The sequence below is a fragment of the Rousettus aegyptiacus genome, unplaced genomic scaffold (assembly GCF_014176215.1).
Source record: "Rousettus aegyptiacus isolate mRouAeg1 unplaced genomic scaffold, mRouAeg1.p scaffold_m13_p_6, whole genome shotgun sequence".
NCBI lineage: Eukaryota > Metazoa > Chordata > Mammalia > Chiroptera > Pteropodidae > Rousettus > Rousettus aegyptiacus.
Window position 1 is genome coordinate 38,813,217 of NW_023416309.1, and position 22,063 is coordinate 38,835,279.

Here is a 22,063-nt window from a genome sequence, read left to right on the forward strand (position 1 = left end):
TGTAGTGTAACTACCGCTCAGGCGCTGTCCTCCGGGGCAGCGCGCACACAGCTGGTGGCAGCGCACACTTGTGGCCCGGGTTGCCGGCTGTGGGCACCGGAAAAGCTTGCTGCTCACGGGGGACTGGCCTGGTGGAGATCCCTGCTGGGAAGCTCCGCTATGGAGGAACCAGACCCACCAAAAGGAGCCCGAACAACTAAGGCAGGGTAGTCGAAGGGGACCCTAGCTCCTGCTCAGAGCGTAAAGCAAAAATCAGCTCTAGGTATCGGGTGGAAGTCTCCTGCAGGATAGATCAGCCATGCGCAGAGCTGGGTATAAGAGAAAATGGGGACAGGGCACAGAAACTGCCTGCTAGGCCTCTGCGCCTGGGGTCCCTATTCTTTGGATCCTCACGGACCTCCAGCCCAGCAGGTTTGAACTGCGTCCCTGGGCGGCCTGCTGAGCAGCAACCTGGTCAGCAGCCGCAGAAGAGAACCACTCAGGTCTGGCTTCAAGGGTACCTGGCGGGATAGTGCTAACAGCGGGTTTGCAGGAGAGCGGACATCGTGGGCTTGCGGGTGGGTAGGAGACAGCCTTCTGCATGCCCAGGGAGAAGGCAACCCGGTGGATTCCCGGGGGCAGCAGTGGGTGTGGGGCGTTCTTCAGCGTCGCACCCCCCACCCCCGCCCCGCAAGATGGGGGTTCTTGGAGATAGGTTTAGAGAAGGCCCAGGAGCAAAGCGCTGTGGAGAAGAGAAGGTAGCAAGGAAAAATGCATTCTTCGGGTGGAAACCGGGGAGAAATAGTTTCGATAGCTTTTGTATTTTTCTTTTTTTCTGACTCTTGAAATCACATAAGAAAAGCACTCAGAGAGGTGAAAAAATTGAGGATCAGTGGAAAGCAAAAACATTCCTCGCGACAGTCTAGCCCTGGGGAAGGGGGTTGGTGCAGCAAGGCTGGGGCGCAGCTTCCTTCTTTTACGCTGTCCTGCCACCGCGATGCACACACTCAAGGACCCCCCGCCAGCCAGTGCCGCGCACTCACCCCCACCTCTTTCTCGATCTTTGCGCGCAAGTGCTTGAGATCCGCGGCAAAATCAGGCGCATTCTTCTCTCTGCAGCACCGCAGCTGGGTTTGGAGACGCCAGCCACGCCTGGGCGGTCTCAGAATTCAAAGCAGAAGGGCACCCGGCGCCCCTGTAACTGAGGGATGGTCGTCCCTGCACAGAGCCCTACCCACAGAGAGTCCCTACAACGCCCGCGGGCCGCTGCCGCCACCTAAGAACTCCCCTGCGCCCGTGGGCCGCGCGGCATCTTAGCTCCCCAGGCGGCCCCAAGGGCTGACTCCCCGCACCATTTCCGCTCGCTCCTGAACAGCCCCGCCTACACCCTCCCCCCCCCCCGCCCCCAGCAAGTTGTTCCTTCTCTCCCTGGCGTTGGGCACCCACTCCTCTTGGCCCCAGCGTGGCAGGTCTCCACTCTCGCCCCCACTCCCAATTGGTGTCTTCCACCACCTGGGGGCGTCGTCCACAGTTCCTGCACCTTCCTCGCGCCCCTTCCACCTGAGACCGGTCTCGCTCAGATCCACCAGTCTCTGCAGCCAAAAAAATGCTTGGGGCGGTTAAGGCCAGATCAGAGACACCAAGTTTGGGCCAGAATAGATGTCTATTTTTTTCCAAGACCAGCTCTGCGCACCAGCCTTTCAATGAACCTCACAGCAGCGCCCGCAGCTCCTCACTGGGCTAGGAGTGTTAGTAGGCAAAAGCCTATTGTGCTCGGGGAAGATGATCCCTACCAGCGTGGAGTTTCCAGAATCTCAGCAGACCCCATACATTCGCCCCAAAATCAACTAGGACCGCACGAGGGCGCCAGAAGGTGTGTGGGTTAGAAAAATTAGAAAGGTGTCTCTGAGGGTCAAGGCCTAGACACGGGCGCCCTATTTCAATAGGCGGAAAAGACTGCCTCCCTACTAAGGATAGATCCTGCACTCAAGATCGCATGAAGCCACCCCGTGTGTATGGCACTCCAGCCACGTCATCGCCAGTGCAGTCAATAAACACTGCTTGATCTCTGATGCAGAATAACAGTCGTTGACATGTATTGATCACCTACCACGTGCGGGGCCCGGCATTAAGTTCCTGGAATGTTCTGCCTCATTTATCCGTCCTTTTTGTAGACAAAGAAGCTGAGGCTTACAAATCCCCAAGGCCGCACTCTGACTAGGCCACGATTTGAACCAAGGGCTATCAGACAACAAAATTCTGCAGTAGTTCCATCGTCCTGTCTCTCCCATACCTGCTTAGTGGAGCCGCTGCAAGGGCTACAAGGGCAAATGTAACCGAGTCTCTACGCAGGGGGCTCATAGCCTACCTGCGGAGAGCAAGTAGGCAATATAGTTAAAGTACTAGGTAGGAAGTGGTAAGTGACACGAATGTCCTTTACTAACACGCGCTGCAAGTTGGATTAGGGAGAGATGACTTCCGGCTAGGCGATCAGGGGCGCGCTTCCCGGGAGGAAGGGAAGATGTTCCAAGTGGAAGGAACAGCTTGAACAGTCATCAAGGAAGAAACGGACACGTTGCTCATCCACAGATATGTCAAACATCCCATCTTCTTGGGGATTCAGTGTCTGGTATTTACAGACCAGGAAGCTTTCCTGCCCCGCAGCAGCTAGAAAAATCTCGCTCCTAGGCCATCCTTCCCTGCAGTTGGTTAGCGGACAGGAAATCTCGCAGAACAGGCAATGGCCGGGAAGGTGCAGCCAGGAGGGGAGGGAATCGGTAGTTTTGGCACCCGAAGCAGTGCTGCCTCAATAGCAGCGACTTGGGACCTCACGACTCTATACTAGTCCGTGTCTATTTCTGGTAGCGCTGCTACACCCTACACAGTGGATGGGGGCGTGGTCCACATGAGTTAGAACCAATGGGGAGGGAGGCCGAGGGAAGAGCCCCGCCCCCGACATGACGCACGACCCCCGAACACAGGCTTCACAGCCGAGGCCCCAGTTCCTGCCGTGGCTGTAACAAAACCCAGACTCCCAGGTCCGGGCCAATGGAGGCGATTTAGACTAGAGTGGGACCGCGTCTGTCAAAACCCCCACTCAGCAGCAGCGGCGGAGTCCAGGAGAGCTGGAGCCGCCGGGCTGCCTCCCCGCCCCCGCTGCGATTTATTGAGTATTTGGACTGGACAAATTAAGTGGCCCTGATGATGTTACCAAGCCCGGTCACCTCCACCCCTTTCTCAGTCAAAGACATTTTGAACCTGGAGCAGCAGCAACAGCAACAGCATTTCCACGGCGCGCACTTGCAGGCGGACCTAGAGCACCACTTCCACTCGGCGCCCTGCATGCTGGCCGCTGCGGATGGAACACAATTTTCTGACGGAGGGGAGGAGGACGAGGAAGAAGAGGGAGAGAAACTGTCCTACTTGAACTCACTAGCCGCAGCAGATGGCCACGGGGATTCGGGGCTCTGTTCTCAGAGCTATGTCCACACGGTCCTGCGAGACTCATGCAGTGGGCCTAAAGAACATGAAGAGGAGTCCGAAGTCGTGAGAGACCGGAGCCAAAGTGAGTAGAGGGGGAAAGGAATCGCATCCGCACATCTGGAGCAATGGCGGAGCGCCCGCAAACAGCCCACAAACCTTGCCAGCACGGCTGCCTACCCCTTTAGCCTTTGGCTGGGGTCACGCCTCGCTCTGGTCAACTACAGGTCCGCAAAGCGCAGGTGCCTGCAAGGGAGCCGGGGGCGGAGGGAGACTCAAGACCGGACAACTACTCCTCCCAGAGGGGAGATGTTGATGCAACCTCCAAGGGAAAGGAAAGTAGTTACTGCTGCCCTGATGCTGATAAGCAGCCCGGGCTCGGCTGCTGGGTCCTGACAACTCACAGTATTTTTGCTCTTCCCAAGTACTAGAGGGGCCAGAGCCTGAACCTTTTCCACTTTCCCTCCAGCGTGAGACGAGTTCTTTGAGGCCAGGACAGTGGTCCCCTCTTCTCCGAAAGGAGAGTCCAAGTAGGTTGTGTCCCCAGCATCCGCAGGGCGCAGGAACTTTGGTAGAGACCGGCTGGATGGTTTCCTCGCCTCTCTGCTCGAAGCTCAGCGTCCTCGCACCCACCACACGGGCAGAGAGGGAGGGGACGGTTGAAGAGTGAGTGGGAACACAGCCCATTTCGCAGAGGCTCACACTCCTAAAGCGCTGGCCTTTTTTGAAAATTCGTAACGTTTTGCTTTGTGTCCCAGGCTATGCGGCTGCGGGCCAAGAGGAAACCGCGCCGAACTTAGTCCGAGATCCCGACCGCTGACATTGGATGGGAAGTGGCTAGGGTAGGAAAATCGGACAACTGAATAAAGCCTCCAAGGAAGTATTTGTTACTGCGGAGACGCAATCAAAGACTCTCTTTCCCCAAGAGGCGGTTTGATGTGGTAGAAGCCAAGGCCTACACTCTGACAGTGCCCCTGGGCCTAAAATCGACGTAAAACTATCTAAATCAATCAAATTTATTTTTCTCTCTAAGGTAGCACAGACATTGTCACACAGATATTTAGCAGTGGACATGTAGTCTTTTAAGAGCAAAAATTAGTCCCTGGGCAATACGCAAGCACTGCACCCTGGGATTGTCTATCAGATTTTCGTAACTCTTGCATACCGGCCCCCAAATGCCAATATGCCTCACACTTTCAGCCATCTGTGACAGAGTGAAAGGCAAACGAGTTTGCAGATACTGTAGTTATTATGTAGTTGAAAACTTTCCTCCTGAAAATAGTCATTAGCTCGCTGAGCCGCACATTTAATACAGGATAATCTCTTCTCGCGCAGATGCTCTAACTCGAAATAAACGCTCACTAACCACCCCTCCCTATGGAACGTGCCTCAGGTGTTCTGAGGGTATTTGGGCTGTTGCAGAGTTCAAGGCGCCAGGAGCCACAGATTTTCCAAAAAGTCTAGGCATTTACTATCGCACGCTCTGCGCTGCCACCAAAAGGGGCCACAAGGCTCCGGGGCCCGGAGCCCTGGAGAGGCCAGGAACATCTAAGGGACGCTGTTGTTTTGCTTCTTCCGCAGAAAGCTGCCAGTTAAAGAAACCTCTGGAGGCGGCCGGAGACTGTAAGGCGGTGGAGGAGAGCGAGAGGCCCAAGCCACGCAGCCGCCGGAAGCCTCGGGTGCTCTTCTCGCAAGCCCAGGTCTTTGAGCTGGAACGCAGGTTCAAGCAGCAGCGGTACCTTTCGGCGCCCGAGCGCGAGCACCTCGCTAGCAGCCTGAAGCTCACGTCCACGCAAGTAAAGATCTGGTTCCAGAATCGCAGGTACAAGTGCAAGAGACAGCGGCAGGACAAGTCTCTAGAGCTGGGTGCGCACGCACCCCCGCCGCCACCGCGCCGCGTAGCAGTGCCTGTGCTGGTGCGGGATGGCAAGCCTTGCGTCACGACCGGCGCGCAAGCCTACGGTGCGCCTTACAGCGTGAGCGCGGGCGCCTATTCCTATAACAGCTTTCCGGCTTATGGCTATGGGAACTCGGCTGCCGCCGCCGCCGCCGCCGCTGCTGCTGCCGCCGCTGCTGCGGCCTACAGCGGCAGCTACGGCTGTACGTACCCGGCTGGCGGTGGCGGCGGCGGAGGCGGCGGAGCATCCGCAGCGGCCGCGGCCATGCAACCCGCCTGCAGTGCGGCCGGAGCCAGCCCCTTCGTAAACGTGAGCAACTTGGGCGGCTTCGGAGGCGGTGGAGGCGCGCAGCCCTTGCACCAGGGTGCCGCAGGCGGGGCCGCGTGCGCGCAGGGCACCTTGCAGGGCATCCGGGCCTGGTAGGGGCACGGCGTCAGGCGCCTCACCTTAGCCTGGCGCCACAGGACTGAAATGCAGGAAAGGCCGGATCCAAGGGCCAAGTCTCCTTGTTAAAAAGAAAGAAAGGAAGAAATACATGCCTCGCTCCCCAGAGCCCCGGAGTGCAGCTCCTGTGAGGCCAGGGACAAGGAGGATGCCCAGGACCGGTCGCAGAAACTGTCTCTGAGGCAGAAACGCCGCTGGGTGCCGGGGAGGACTTTGGCCCTGACCTAGCCTCAAAGGGAGTGCGAGAGTCTGGGACTCTGGCTGCCGCTTGGTTCCCTGAGAGCGAGGAGGCTTGTCTCCCTCGGCCTTCCTGCGGCCTCCGCGAAGCGTTGGCGGAGAACCCAAAGGGAAAAAAAAAAAAATCATGAAGGAGAAAAATGGGCGTTGTGGCTTGAGAAATCCCCAGGCCCTGCCGACTCTCTGTCCCCTTTGCGGGCCGGGAGCGCTATACCCCAGTCGATTTTTCATTTCCCAACCGCAAGCCCTCCGTAGCAGATACCTCGGCCTGGATCTCCGGATTGTCAGGGGGCATAGAACTCTGCGAGAAAAACCAGCTGAGCGAGATCAAAAGTTGGGGTCTGAACAAATCCGGGACCTGGCGGTCCATGGGAGGTGTTACCGGGTTCCTTTCTGTTTCGTATTCTGTATTCAGCACATATAATATATATATAACTATATTCACACGCCGTGTACACACCCGCTGCCATACACTACAGGAGTCAATAAACAAGGTGCAATATTTCCAAATCGTTGACGGGCTACAGACTCTGTTTAGACCCCCCAGAGTGGGAAAGGACTCTGAATAGGGCGGGCAGAGAAAGACAAGATGCGTAAGGGAAAGCAGTCTTCCCTGGGCGATCGCACGCCTGGTCTCCCCTGCGCCAGATCCCAAGCTGCAAGTCTGGTCTCTTCGCGGCTTTGTTCATTAATTTCTTTTTACTCTTGTGAGGAGGACAGGTCGGAGATTCCGGGCCTTTTGAGGGCCCGGGTTTTGTAACACCACCCCCCACTCCCAGGTTTTACCCAGATGCTTGGGCTAGTGTCTGAGCCTGCGTTAGTTCAAGGCTTAGACTGCCCCACCTCGAGGGTTGCCAGGGAAAGGAAACCTTGTCCCCAGGCCCAACCGTAGGCGGTGCGAAGGCAGCTCCTTCTTCGGCCGCCGCCGGGGCTTCTAGCGCGCCCGGGGGCGCTGCTCCGCGCCCCGCCGCGGCGGAGCTCTCCCCCTCGGCCGCCCTCCCTTCTCCCCCGGCGGCCGCGGCTTTATGCGGCTCCTTGTCACTTGCGGAGAATGCCTGTGCGAGGCCTGTGCTGCCACACGGCCGATTGTGAGCGTGCCAAGGCGGGTGAATGGGGAGGCCTCAGAGCGCCGCGCCATTGTGGGGCCGGGCCTCGCTGAAAGGCGGCTCCGGGCCGGGAAGGTGCGGAAAGAATGGCTTTTTATTGGAGTCCCGAACAAAAGGTGTGGTAGGAAGGCGAAGTCCCCTAAGCGAACAAAAACCCCAGCGCGTCGGGATTGACGTCCCCCCCGAGCTCCCCATTGCTTCTCAGAGCGGGGGCTTTGTGCAGCAGTCTGCTCAACAGAGGGACGGAGAAATGCGCGGGGGTTTTGTTCCCCACTTTTGTGCGCTGGGGGAGGGGGCGGCTAGGGGGGACGGGGGCTGGGCGGGCAGCAGGGAGGGGCGCGCTGATTAGGCCCGGCCGGCCGGGGCGCGGAGACTTTCAGCGGGAGTCGGAGGCCTGAATACAGGGTCATTATTGCTACAAGTTTAGCAATTTCGCTTTTACAGGAGGGGGCGGGGGCTACTAGGCTGCTGCCGGGCCGCCGAGCTGGGGAGCTGCAGAGACTGCGGGGAGAAGGAAGAGAAAAAGAAGGGGAGGAACGAAGGGGAGGCAGGAAAGGGAATCCTCTAAAACCCGCTGACCGCCCAGGATGAGGCTTGGACGCATCCAAAAGGACCTAGCGGGAGACTAGAGAGGCGGTGCCTGGGGCCCGAAGACCCTCCCTCCCCTCGCCTCCCTGGAGGCGGAAAGACCCCGGAGCCGACCAGGAGTTATTGCATCCCAGCTCCTCGCCGCCAGTTCTCTCCTTTCTCAAAAGCTGCCCTGAAGCTGGGACACCGCCTGCCGTCGCTACGTTCACCACCGTGGAGCCCCAAGCACGCTTCCTGGAAGCCCTCTTTTCTGGAGCTATTATCTTCCCACGAGTTGCTTAGGCTAAGGACTGGGGAGGGAATTCTCGCTTCCTAACACCTTTCTCACTGCCTGCAGCTTCTAACGACTCATTCATTCATTGATCCATTCAACAGCATTTACTGAGCACCTACTAAAATAGGTTTTCATGTACGTTCTGGATGCCAGAGACTGTGAAAAAAACAGTGTCCGTAGGCTTATAGGGTTTATTTTCAGGAGTGTGAGAACCAGGGAGGTAGACAACAAACAAAAAAATGTAAAATAGTAGATAAATTCTAAAAAGGAAATAGAACCAAGTACTGGAGGGAGGGTTCTTTTGGGGTAGGTGGTCGAGAAAGCCATATTGAGATTACATTTAAGCTGATGCCTGAATGACCAAAAGGAAGCCAGTCCAAACAGTACTTCGCTGTTGCAACCTCCATGCTTCTGCATCCGCTCTCCCCTCCGTCTGGAATGCTCTTCACCTCCAACTTTCTGGTGAACTCTTGCTTCTCTTTCAAGGCCAAGCTTCTTTCCTGAACCACCCAAGTGGAGGTAGTCACTCCCTCAAATGTGCCACCAGAGTCTTAGGTACTTTCCAATATCATAACAAGTGTCCTGAAATGATTTATTTGTCTCTCTCTATCCATATGAGGTCCCGGTGAGGTCGTTTTTTGGGGGGAGGGGGGGTGGGGGTGACAGGTTGGCATCTTTTTCCCCTGGGACAGATGACACAGTAGGAGATGGTAGGGCCAGGTTCCTTCAGGGCCATGAGGATAGTTCCAGTGGTGTGGAGCTACTGGCATTGGGTGCTGACTGCAAGGGAGATGCGGGGCTGGACTCTTGGCTCACCCAGGCAGAGCCAGGACAGCTGGAGGAATGGGTAGAAGACCTGCAACCCATCCTGACCCCGAGGAAGTTCCTACCTTTGGTACCTCGTGATGTGGCCTAGGACACAGCTTCCCCAGGGAATTGTTGCCCCTTGCCCTACAGCTCAAAACCTAGGAAAGGAGGCTGAGAACTTGGTAATGACCTTGATACTAGGACACAAATTTTCAGGATTGGGGAGGACTTGGGGATAAGGAAGAGAGCTAAGACTCTGTCGAGGTGGGGTGGAAGGCTGGAATATATAGGATAAATCCTGGACCTACATCTGGGACCCAATTCGACTTCCCCTTCATTTACCAGGTGAGGAGTACGGTAGGTGATCAAGATGCTGCCAGCACCTGGGGAACGCTCACTTCTAAGGCAGAATTTAAGCGCCTGCGCACCAGGAACCCAAGGCTCCCGGGACACCCTCCCTCGGCTGGGTGTTTCCAAAGTAAGCAACCTTTTCTCCCACCTAGCCTGTATCTTACTAGGCCATGGCCTCTCAATGCTCCCAGTGCCAGATCCCCACCTACCTTGCCTGGCTTCCTTCTAGCCTGCGTTAATCTTCCTTCACTCTGCATCGCCTCCAGTTGTAGACAAGAGGCGTGTGACCCTTATAGAGGAAACAGAGCTCATTCTGTGGATTGGCTTCCGTGCAGTTTGCGTGTCTTGAGATACTTAAAGCCGACCTGGGCCAGCTTCTCCCCGCTTTCTATTCTTCCCCAAAGCCTTCAGTCTCTGGGTATAAATAGTTCCCATCTCTTCTCTGGAGGATTTACCTACTGCTCCTTGTTAGGGTTTCAGGGCCTTGGCTACTGGAGGGTGAAAACCCTTGACCAACACAGATACCTCTTCCTTGAGCTCCCTCTGCAGGGGAAAAGACGCCCTTCCAGGCCCAAATTGCGGCTTCAATGGATTGTCTTGAGCCAGAAGGTGTTTTAAAACCCAGGCAAACATTCTAATGACCCATGAGACTTTGAACAGGCGAAGTGAGCTGTCCCTTTGGGCTCTGGTTTCTGAGCTCTCAGACAGAGAAAAGGATAGATATACGATTTCAGAGATTATTTCTAGCTCAGACCTCTTTTACTTCCCTGAATAAGTGCTACACACCACTGGTGAAGGTGGTGGTGGTGGTGGTGGTGGTGGTGGTGGTGTGGAATAGGTTCTAGAAGGGACCCCCCCAGAGTGTAATTTTGAAGGGTTATGAGGCTGGACTCAAGAGTGAGGCTGCTTCCATTCTAACCTCAGCAGCACCATGATCAGTGGTAGAGACTTTGAATAAGTTAAAAGCACTCTGAACCTCAATTTATTCCTCTATAAAATGGGTATGTTTATAGCACCTCTCATATTTTTTTATAAGCTGCAGTAAAACACACAAATTTTAAGCTTACAACTCAACCAATGTTTATATATGTAAACACTCATGTACTAATCAACCTTGGCTTTGAAAATTAAATCAGATGATCCATGAAAATGCAGCTTAGCTAGTGTTTGGTACGCATCAGGTATATTGCTTTAATGTTACAGGCCAGGCCAGTGCAAGGCACTGTGAATACTAAGAAGCCCAGGACTCTATTCTGCCCTTGAGGCACTTGCAGGCCTTGGGGTGGCGAGGGGAGCGGGGCTGTCGGGAGCATTCAGAACCCTAACACCACAGACGTGCGTCGCCACAGAGGCTGGTTGAAGCCATTGCTGGCAAGCCAGGGGCAGGCGGCCTCTCAGAGCTTTAGACCTCGGCTGGGTCTATAGAATTCGACTAAAGGGGGAGGTGAAGGGAGGTTCGAGGCGGAGCAGTGGGTCCCCTAGAATTCATCACTGCAGGGAGGAAAGTGCCGGCAGGGGAAACCCAGCCCCTCTCTGCAGGGCTATCCCGGGTCGCGCGCTCGGCTGTGCGCCCGCACTGCCAGAGTACCCTGGGGCTGCGCATCTCAAGGGTGAGGCGGGGTGGGCGGGCGCTTCCCTGGAGAAAGACACGTGCCAGAGGCGGTTGGGTTCAATGCCTCAATCACAGCCTCCTCCCTCTTCACTTCATGGTTCAGGGCCCCAGAGGGGACTTCCTGGGCGCCTTCTCCCAAAGCAAAGGGCCAAGCCCTGGAAGGACGGCGGATTCTTTGTGACCAGGCGGTTCAGGGTTCGGCCGAAGCCTGACTTCGCGAGAAGGGGAAGGATCCTGGGAACCGCAGCGCTGGTGACATGGGGGCAGGGCGCCGCCTCCCACAGGCCAGCTGCGGTCAGAGCCGGCTGGGCAAGGAGCGCACCGGCGAGCCCCGGGAGAGTCTGGCCAGCAATCGCGGTGGGAATCCAAACATGAAGAGCAAGCCGTCCTGACGATCACGAACTGGGCTCGAGCCAGACCCAGCGCGCAGCGCGGAGGTCGGACGCTCTGGAGAGTTGCGTGGGTACTAAGGCCTCTGTAGGAAATCCAGGGGATGCATCTGCGGGAGGGAGGGGGCAGTCATCTCAAAACCACATTTGTTTTATTGAAAGGACGTCCTCCCCCCCCAATCTAGACTATAGGTAACATTAGTAAGAGCAGAGTTTTCTAAAGGGGTGTTTGGAAAATTTGTGAAGTATGAAATACATACAGAAAAGACCTAAGTGTATAGCTCGCTGAATCGTCATAAACTGTACACCTCCGTGAGACCAACTCCCAGATGAAGAGACAGAACATTACCAGGCCCCAAAAGTTCCTTTATGATCCCTTTTAGTCACTACCACCACTGCTATCCTGAGTCACCGCTATCCTCGCTTCTAACAGTAGCCGAGATAGATTAGTTTTGCCTGGTTTGGAACGTTATATTAATGGAATCATAAAGTATGTACTTTTATGTGCCTGGCTTTGGTCGTTTGTAAGATTTGTCCATATTGCTGAGTGGTATTGTAGATCGTTTTCTTTCATTACTTTAGAGTATTTCATTGTGTGAATCTATCACAATTAATTTATCCATTCTGTTGGTGGGCAGTCTGGTATTTTCTAGTTTGGGGCTGTTGTGAATAGTGCTGCTATAAACATTCAAGAACAATCAATATGCAATAGAACTTTCTGAAGTGATGGAAACGTTCTATAGCTGGGCCGTCTAATATGATACCTGTTAGTCACATGTGGCTGGGTGACTCAGAAATTGGATTTTTAATTTTCTAGAATGATAATGAATTTAAATATAAAGAGCCACACATTGGACAGCACAGTTCCGTTAAGTCTTTTGGTCACTGTAATCAACATTTCTCTTCAGTATTTACCTAGGAGTGTAACCACTATGTCATGAGGTATGAATACTAGCTCTGGTAGATTCTGGCAATCAGTTTTCTAAAGCTGGGCATATCATTTTACACTCCCACCAGCAGTAGCGCCGCATTCCCTCCAATACTTAGTATTTTTATTTCATTTATTTTTCATTTTAGTCATTCTGCTGAGCATGTAGTTAAAAGAGACTTTTGTTCACTTTTAAGTAAGATTATGAAAATTGCCACTTAACCATAGTCAAGATGACGCTGATTATGGTTGGAGGGATTCTTGGGGACTGAGAGATGTAATAGGGGTCTATTTATACCATCCCACCCCTGCAGTCATGCCTTCCACCCAATCAGCCTTCTCCCCTGGGAACCGGACCAGGACTAGGGGGGCATAAGGAAGGGGCCATGTGTTCCAAAGCGATCCATCTCCCACAGCGCTTGGTATTTTATGCCTTCATAAAATCAGTGCCCCTCTTCCTTTACGGTTGCTTATTGGAATATCCCACCAAAGGAGATGGTGAGATTCCCTAGCAGGCTGCGGCCAGGTTTCGTGCTGGCTCAGTTTCAGTTTGCAACTTGGCTCTGCTTTGTATAAAATGGTATTAACAACTTTTGGGTATGCTACTTCTGGTTTGCTGAGAAACAAAGTAAGCCCTGAGAAGCAGCAGAAGGCCTGCTACTATGTGTCAGGCAGTGAGCTGCTTGATAGACATTGTCTTTAATCCTTAGAATAACCATGTGTGTTAGATATTTCTTGGTTACACTATAGAAACTGAGGCTGAGAGAGGCTAAGTCACTCCTCTCAAGGCCACACCACTAGTAAACAGTAGCAACAACCCCAATAGGACTTTCCACCCAAGCTACTGAGAACATTTCTGATGTTTTCCGCTTCCCTCCACTGGGTAAACAGAACCCTGGCTGGTATAGATTTTGCAATTCTGGATCAAATTAGATGTCCTCTGCTAAGCCTCCCTTTGGACGGGCCCAAACTGATCGTTGACCACTTGTGTGTGGCCATTTAAGCAGAGAAAGTGTTTGTTATGTTGTAATATTAGTGAAACTCACTTTATGTGATACACGAGTTTTTGGAAAGTTGTGTGCAAAGAGCATTTGCTTGTTGGGGGTGGTGGTGGGAAACCGAATGCATTTCAAGTTCATTCCTGAAATTCATTGCTTAAAAGTATTCCAAAGTGAATTATTTTGTAAAGTGAAGGATCGTTTTGAATTATGAATAATGACCCAGCATTTTCTTTGTAAGAAATAAGGGTGAAGAATAACTCAAAATTATACACAAGATTCTACAATACTTCACACATATTTCCTCTTTCATCGAAAGGGTTCTCATGAAAGTTTCACCCAGACCATCTTGACAGTGAGTTCTCTGAGAGGTCTACAGATTATCCAGATGATAAATAACTAGAATCTCAGGCCTCCAGTGGCTACTGGTGAATTCTGGCTTAGCTTGGGTGCATTTTACAATCCCAGATCACTTAGCCCCTCATGAGGGAGTTCAAGAGTCAAATGGGTCATTAGATTAGTTGACCTTTATGGTCTCTTCCAGCTTTGAGATTCTTTAAATTAAATTTGTAACATGCCTATAGATTTCAGCTGTGCTGGTGGACAGAGCCTAAGAAATCACCAAAGTCCAACTCTTTGCTAATACTGAATCCTGTCTGCAGCATTCTAGGCAAGTGACTGTCCCACGTCTCCTGGACACCATCCTGGGGGAACCACTCACCTCTCCACCCTATTAAGTGTGAGAAAGTTCTGCCTTATGTTCATGTGGAATCCGCTTCCTACAACTTCCATCAGGTGCTCTTCCTACTCCTTCTGCACGTTAGTTCTTCAAATATTTGAAGCCAACCATTGAATCCCATGCAGACCTTCCTTTCTCCAGGTTTGAAATCACCTCAGTTTCTTTGACTGTCCTCAGCCTCCTGGCCACTCTTCAGTGGGTGTTCTCTAGTTCACCCATTTCTTCTGTGCCTGGGCTATTCTGGCATATTCTCCACAAGAGGTCCCCTCTTTCTAAGCCTTTAAACACTTCTATCTTCCTGTACTCTTCTGAGAAGGCTGAGGCCCACTGGAATACTCTCCTTTGTGAGTCCCATTCTCTTCAATTTATGTTTTTATTCCTTAGTCTTCAGAGAAATAAGTATCCATTCTCTCTAAAAGTAACACTTCCCTTTAAAGTCTAGATATAATTTCTTTGGTACTTCTAAAAACAGAGCTTCTTCTTTTGACTTCTGAGATCCCCTACCCTACAATTTAATATTCTCTACCTTTCTTCCTTTTGCCCTCAAACGTGTAGCAATCTCTCCATATTATCTTCTCATAACGCTGGCGCCCCTTCCTCCCCTTTTATGGGGGTCAGATTTCTGAGTATTTGTCTTCATCAGCTAGTTCCCTTTCCCTCAGCCTGAATGATGCTTACCTCTCAAGTGGTAAATATTGATACTCAGATGGAAGTTACCTTTGTGGTCAGCTGGTTTAAGTCTTTCCCTGATGCTTGATTCCCTTCTCCAGCACTCCTGAGAAGTTAAAGTCCTGCCATTTTCCCTAATTATTTCAGACTCATTATTTGAGATCACATGGCTTCAGGCTTGTGCTTTATTACCTCTCTTCAGTGTTTGGCATAATCAGTTTTTTTTCTGGAAAGTCTTATTGTGGTTTTGACACTCTGTGCTCTCCAGATCATCTTCTTTCTCAAAGAGTAGTCACTCTTCGTCCTTCTCCAGCCCCACTTAATACAATCCTCCAAGTCTCTGACTTTTCTAGAAGCTTGTCATTGCATACACAGTGTCAACTATCACTTTTATAATAAGAGGCCCTGAATCTACAGATTTAGTTAGGTCTCCCTCTAATGTCATATTTTCAAGTGCCTAGGGGATAATTCTACTTGTACTTACACCATTGTCATCTAAAGTTCGTCACCATTTCCCCAAACTACTCACATCTCAACTTCTGCCAATGGCATCATCTTTGCTTTTTCTCTTATGTTTGATTGGAATCAGTCAGTCAACAAATGATTTCCCCGAGAGTCTCTCTTTACTTAAAGCAGAAGGAATAAGACAGTGAACATTGACTGAACACCTAAGACATTTCAGGCACCAGGCTCTGCATATTCTGACTTATTTAATATTGGAACTACCCTGAAAAGTAAGTGCCATGATGTCAATTTTATGGGTTAAGAAATCAAAATTTGAGAATATAAATACCTTGTTCAAGGACACCCAGTTCTTAAGTGATAGACTCCAGGATTCAAATCAAGGTCTGTCTGATTCTAAATCCTAAGCTCTTTATTATAACTTGTCACCTTGGATTGGGCAGATTGCTCATATCTCAGCACCAGATTCATTTTCTCCAAATGCCTCTTAATCAAATATACCAAAATTTTCTCAATCATGCTATGGCTCCTTACTGTGTGTAGGATCTGACATACTCTCAAGACCACTAGTGAACTCTAACCAACCCCATTTCTCATTATTTTTTTAAAAATCCATACAATCTCCTTACTGTCCCAATTATGAAGTCTTTTCCAGCTACCACAGCTCACAGCGATGGCATGTCACATTCTCTTAATGTAAAACTTAGCTCTTGATCTAAATGGTTTTATTAATTGTCTCATTATCTTTGAGTTCAATTAGAAAATAAGCTCCTTGAAGGTAAAGCCCACATTTTATGCTTCTTTTATATTGCCTACACAGTAGAAATCATTTAGGAGAAAATGCTTAGAAAATATAAATTGCAATATAAACAAAGTAGATTATTCTTAAATTTACTCATGTTATAAACATTGCCAAAAATTTCCTAGTTGATACTGGGCACCGGTTCAGCAGTCAGCAGAAACTTGAGGGATTCGATACATAAGTCAGACCCAGAGTTCCTTCTCTTTAATCCTTAACATCTCCCTGCCTTCTCAGACTGAAAGTGTAAAAGGAGAGGCACCCACATTGCCCACTAGATGCGTGGCTTTGTAAGGACAGGTAACACATGTATTGTCTGTCCAGTATTTTCCCCCAGCGCCTTAGTACAGTGCCTAGAACATTCCGTATTTTCAATGCACATTCGACAAAGGTCTGGAAATATGACGTGGAGCAGATGTTGGCATTGTCCTGCATTTCCACTCCCTTTGGTTTCCCATGCGGAATGAAAGAATGTCAGAACTAAAAGGAATCAGCACAACCACCCCATTTTAAGGATGAGAGAATGATCCTGGAGAGGAGAATGTCTGTCCCCAGGTCGCCCCTCCTCTTAGTGGCTCTCTGGTGTTCCTTCCAAACCAGTGTTTCCTCCACTATATTTCACTCCTCCTTTTCAATGTTCTGTCCCTGCCCACATCCCCAGACCTTCTCCTTCTCTGGCAAATTTCCTTTCCCACATCCCCTCTCCCAGCTCTGCACTCTGCATGCCCCCAATTTGTGTTTAATTTTGTACACAGTACTCTTGGGAATGTAAACAAAAAATACCTCCAAGGTCGTGAGCATGCACACTTTAGGAACGGTGGCCGTTGGGAGGAATACCACCTCCATCAAGAAGTGACAACTCAGAATCTCTTCGGGAGCTCTCCCCAGGGCTCAGATACCCTCTCAGAATTGCCCTGAATCCATAGTAGGATTTTTATAACAATAAACTATGGCCCAGCTGCTTACAGTGCCAGGAAACATACTGGACATTCTAGAAGGCTCATGATAACTCTGTAGCCCCAAGTCATAGTAGCTCCATTTTACAGATGAGTAAACTGAGGGCTCAGAGAGATAAAACAACTGTTTGAGTTCATTCAACTGGTATCAGAGCAGGGAGTTGAACTGATTTGCCTTCTCCAGAAAATTCTTTGAGACACACTGACCAACTGTAGACCGCTTCACTTGGATGCCTACTTTCTCCTGCCCAAGGATCCCATGAGGCTTAGCAGCTCTAGAAGCAGAGAAGCAGCGCCCTACCTGCGCCCTCTAGTGGTCACAGGGAGATGCACAGCTCTTATGAGTGTTGGGTCTGAGGACATCGGTCAGCACCCTTCCCTGTTGGCCAGGGACCCAAGGCCATATAGACTCAGGCTTCAGAGGTGCCATCATCTCCCAGGCTTCCTTAGAAGGACATATATTCTCTAGATCCCCTACCCCTGCTACTCCTTTAAGGAAGACCCACCCATGCCTGACGGTGACCAAAATCAGATAAGAGAAGTACTTGGCAACAGCCCCAAATTCCTCTTCAGAGAGTCAGCAAGAGCATCTGACTCAGAGTCCCTAAAACTGATGTCTATTCTTAGCTTCTACAGTCCTTTTTTCATTGGCACACTTCTGCCTGGTATTGTGATAAGTTTCCAGTTTTACTTCTCTTATGTGCTCTTGAGTAGGTCTCTTAATCTGAGTATCTCATGTGCCGATTGAGCCTCCAGAGCTGCCCACAATCTCGCAGCCTTCATTCAGATAAACAAGCAAACCTGCTTCTCATGGACTCTGGGTCACATAAGACCACTGGCCCCTTTGGGGCACATTAGCAAAAGGCACCATCACTTCCTCTATGTGGACATGGCTTTTCCAAGTGCTTGGAGTGGTATGTGGATATGAGGGCCACTTGGGCCTGCTTGTTCAGTCAACACCCCCCCCCACAAAGAAACATGGGGGCTTTGATGTCACATTTATCTATTAATCCCTGTCTCTAGTCCTTGAATAACATGACACTAAATGGAAATGATGACCACCTTTACAGGACACCAAAACAACCACTATCTAGAGGAAAATTCATCAATAACTAGGTAGCTTGGCCTCTATCCAGGAGAGGAAAAGTCCAGCCCTCTGAATGAATTTACTTGGTTTCCTCAGGCACTGGCACAAATAGTGCTCCTGTCACTGCCCCTACAGCCCAAAGAAGAGTTCCTCCCTTAACTGACTGCAATTCCTACAGTGGGTTTAATCCTCAAATCACTAAAGATACGATGAAGCCTCGAGTTGTGGACAGTGATGAATTAGAGATATACACTGTGAAGGCAGGTGCTGACAGACAGCCGGGCTAGCCGATCCAGGGCATTTTAGACTCAGTTTTCTTCTGTTTCCCCCAATGCTCTTTTCTCTCTCTTTGGGCTTCCTTCTCTTCCCCTCTCTTCTCTTCTCCTCTCCTATCTTTTCTTCTCCCTGTATTTCCTCCTTCTCTCACTTCTGCCTCACTCCCTCTCTGCCTCTTCCCCTTGAATCTTCTGCTTGTCATTCTATCTTCCCCTCTCCTTTTCCTTTCTTTCTTTCCTCACTTTCCTTTCATCCACTGACTTATAATATGGAATTAAAAAACATTCGATAGCTTTATTCTATTATTTATATTTAATGATAGGACAACTTGAACCGGTCTTAATTCTCTCGTGAAAACAAAGTATATTAAATGCTTCGTGTGTGGGTGTATAAACCATAATACTTTTTTCTGTGTATCAGTGATCTTTGATTAGAGAAAAGTCCTCCCCCCCCCTACACACACACATACACAGAGTTTATACAATGCCAGGCAGGGGCGGGAAGCCAGCAAGGAGTCACTCATCTGATTAGCATCAAGGGGAAATCCTCAGGATGTCAGCAGCAAGGAAGGTGTAGGATGTTGAAGGTGGATTCTCTACTCAAGCTCCTTGCTTTGTTTCCAGTCTCTCCCCTCTGGAGTTTTCTGGAGAAGGTAAATAGAACATTTCAGTTTCCCCAGACAGAGAATGGAGGGCCAAAGAAGTTACACGATTTCTCCAAAATCACACAGCCAGTTCATGGCAAGAACTTGAGTAGAACCTATTCGTCGAACACAACAAATATATAACACAGGGTGTATAATGTGAGAACATTATAGGAGTTACAAGAATTCAAATAGCTTAATAAGACGCAGTTACCACTTAAGTGGAATTATGATCTCCAGGGATAAGATAGATCATTTAACCAACACTCATTTACCAGGTGGACTAAATCAAATTCAACCCCAATCAATAGATAACATGTCCAATTCCCATTCACACACAATAGGTCACTCTAATGGAGGGGTCAGGGGTATGGGCCATTCACACAGAAGATGATCTGTTTTCCTTTCAGCACTCAGCACACACCCAGCGCTGACATGTTAGACAACAGCTCACCCCAAGCAGCTGCTCCTGTTACTGCCCTTCCTTCTGTATCCTCTAAGTACCTTCTGCAATAAGCCATGCAATTCCTCTTCCGGGGTTGGTTGTGATCTGCAATTAGCAGACAATCTTGCTGACTGGCTTTGAGTTTATTAAGTTCTGAATCCCAGAGCACTTTTTTCTTTCCTTTTTTTTTTTTTTTAATGGCACCAATCATTTTCTGTTCAGTCCAAAAAAATGTTTATGGAGTATTTATTATCATCAAGCACTGTGCTGGGCACACGAAAGAGATACCATGAGCCAGGGTCCCTGCCCTTCAATTGGTAATAGTGTCATGGTGGGGGCACATTCATAAAAATCATTTCCCTCCCTCTTAGATGGGAAGGGATAACCTGCAGATTGAGCAGGGTGCTGTTGGCCCAAACAGGAGGGCTCAGGGCAGGCATCTGGGAGAAGGAGACATGTGAGCCAAGTTTTGAGGCATGAATAGGAGTTAGCCAGGTTAAAGGAAGAAAAGTAAAACTAGCTCTGTAAATGGAAGTTGGTAAGGTAGGTGGTTGAGAGAGAGCGAGGAACAGGTCGTGCGTAGTGTCGTGTTACTGTGAAGTTTTCCCACATGAAAATCATCTCTCTGTGTTGGGGAAGAAACAGGTAGGTAGACATGTGACTTTAGGAACAATTTCCTTTGGTTTAAAAATTAAACTAATAGGGGAAACATATTGGTTTATAGAGGAATGGATATACGGGAACTCTCTGTACTATCTGTTCAATCTTTCTCTGAATCTGAAAATGTTCCAAAAATAAAGCCTATCGGTTATTTTAAAACCTTTATGTTGGGTTATTTGATTTAATTTGTTTATTTGGGGGGAGCAGCCAATGTTATCTTCATCGTCATTGAAAACAGAATTCCATGGAGGTCATGACAAGGAGCCTTGCTTCCACTTCTACCCATTTTTCCCTAGTCCTTCCTCATCTCAGGCACACCATCATCCTGCTTGGGCCAGCATGACCCGACCATCTTTGATCCCTCCGCCTTCCTCACTCCACATCAAGACCATCACCTAGTTCTACAGACTGTATTTTAAGCTCTCTCTAGAATCCATCCAATTTGCTCCATCACCCTCTTTTCCCCTCTAGAATGAGCCACCATCATCTTTCTCCCAGCTTGACTTCTTCAACAGCCTCTTAAGTGGACATCCTACCTGTCTTAGTCCTCTCAAGGGGCTGTGACAAAGTATCACAGACTAGTGGCCTAAACAATGGAAATTTGTTTTCTCACAGTTCTGGATGCTCGAAGTCCACAATCAAGGTGTCAGCAGGGTTGGTTTATTCTGAGGCCTTGTAGATGGTCTTGGCTTGTAGATGTGTCTTTACATGTGTCTTTACATGTTCCTCCTGTGTCTTTACATGTTCTTCCTTCCATGTGTGTACGTCTGTCCTGATCTTCTCTTCTAATAAGGGTGCCCGTCTTCTATGCCCTGTCCACTCTTCACATGGCTCCCTCCTTTGCATTCTTCATTTCTCAGAGATGCCTTCCCTGAATGCTTTGTCTCAAGAAGGCACCCACTGTGATGCTCAGTCCCAGTTCCCAGTCCCTTTACTTGGAGACTGTTACCACAATTTGATATCATGTATGGTTTTTTGTTTACTTGTTTTGTTTGTCTCCCCCACTAGTCTGCAAACTTCCCGAGGACAAAGACTATTTCTATTTTGTTCACATCTGTGACTTTCTCCTAGCATGGTGCCTAGTACAGAGAAAGACATCAAATATTTATTGAGAGTAACAGAATTAACAGAGAGCTGGGACTTGATTCTGTGGGCATAGGAAGGATTTCCAGCAGGGAAATGACATGGTCAGATGTGTATTTTATAGAGATCGCTCTGGCTACAGTGGGGAGGGGGTGGGTTAAGGGGCTGATCCTGGAGTCAGGGAAACTAGTAGGGAGACTATTGCAATAGTCCAAGTGAGAAACAATGAGTCATGGAAATGGGAAAGGAAAGGAGATAGCATTTGTAGGGCCTGACAGTTTATCATATGTAAGAGGCGAAGGAGAGAAGAGACTACATGATGACTCCTAGGATCTTGGACTAGGTGAGAAGGTGAATGGGAGTGTCTTTCATGGAGGCTGGAAGAGGAGAGGAGGAGCAGGTTGATTGAGAGTGCTGGGGGTAAATTAGGAGGACACCTATCTTATCTCCCAACAACAAGGCTCCCCTTCAAGACAGGGACTGTGTCGAAATTCCCATTTTAAAATGCCCCACCCATAATAGGCCCTCAGTAATCCCAGTTAGGGACAGTGTATGCAGGCCCTTAGTCACATGCATGATGTCGGTTGTGGAGACCCTCACACCTGTCCACAAGCCCTAACACCCTGGGGATGTTGGTTCTCCAAATTCCCATGTCACTCATATCCTCCAGTCCTGCTCAGCCTGTTCCATTTCTGATGGCCCCTCACCCTTTGCTTGTTTTCAGCCCTGGCAGAAACAAAGCAAGCCTAAAATACACCAGCCAACTGGCAAGCGATGAGTGATTAGCTGCCTGGCTTTAAAAGGCTGGAATGAGGTGGCCTTTCAGTGCTAAGTGCAGTAACCCTAGCCTTGGTTTGCTGTAATTCTAGATGGAGGTGGTCTGGGACTGAGAGTGGACAGGGCAGCATACACAGATCCTAGAGGTCCTCAGCCGAGCAGAGGGAAGAGAGTGCATCCCTCTGCAGTCAACCGACAGTATGAAATTAACACTCAGATGGAGGTCGATGAGATGCAGTAGATTATATTAGTGGATGAGGGATTCGTATTTACTAAAGGAAGGATTTTGTTTGTTTGTTTGTTTTTATTGCAGGAGATAGAGGGGAGAGGGCATACATAATCTCTTTCTCGCTCCCCACCCAATATGAGACACCAC

At 49.9% G+C, this 22,063-nt stretch overlaps 1 protein-coding gene across 1 annotated transcript; it reads left to right on the top strand.

Moving 5' to 3' along the window:
• Positions 1-2,995: 2,995 nt before the first annotated feature.
• On the top strand, positions 2,996-6,150 carry NKX2-3 (NK2 homeobox 3). The gene is made up of 2 exons (XM_016124223.2): positions 2,996-3,544; positions 5,041-6,150. The coding sequence occupies exons 1-2, from the start codon at positions 3,181-3,183 to the stop codon at positions 5,778-5,780; spliced, it is 1,104 nt and encodes a 367-aa protein (XP_015979709.1). The 5' UTR covers positions 2,996-3,180; the 3' UTR covers positions 5,781-6,150.
• Positions 6,151-22,063: the final 15,913 nt, after the last annotated feature.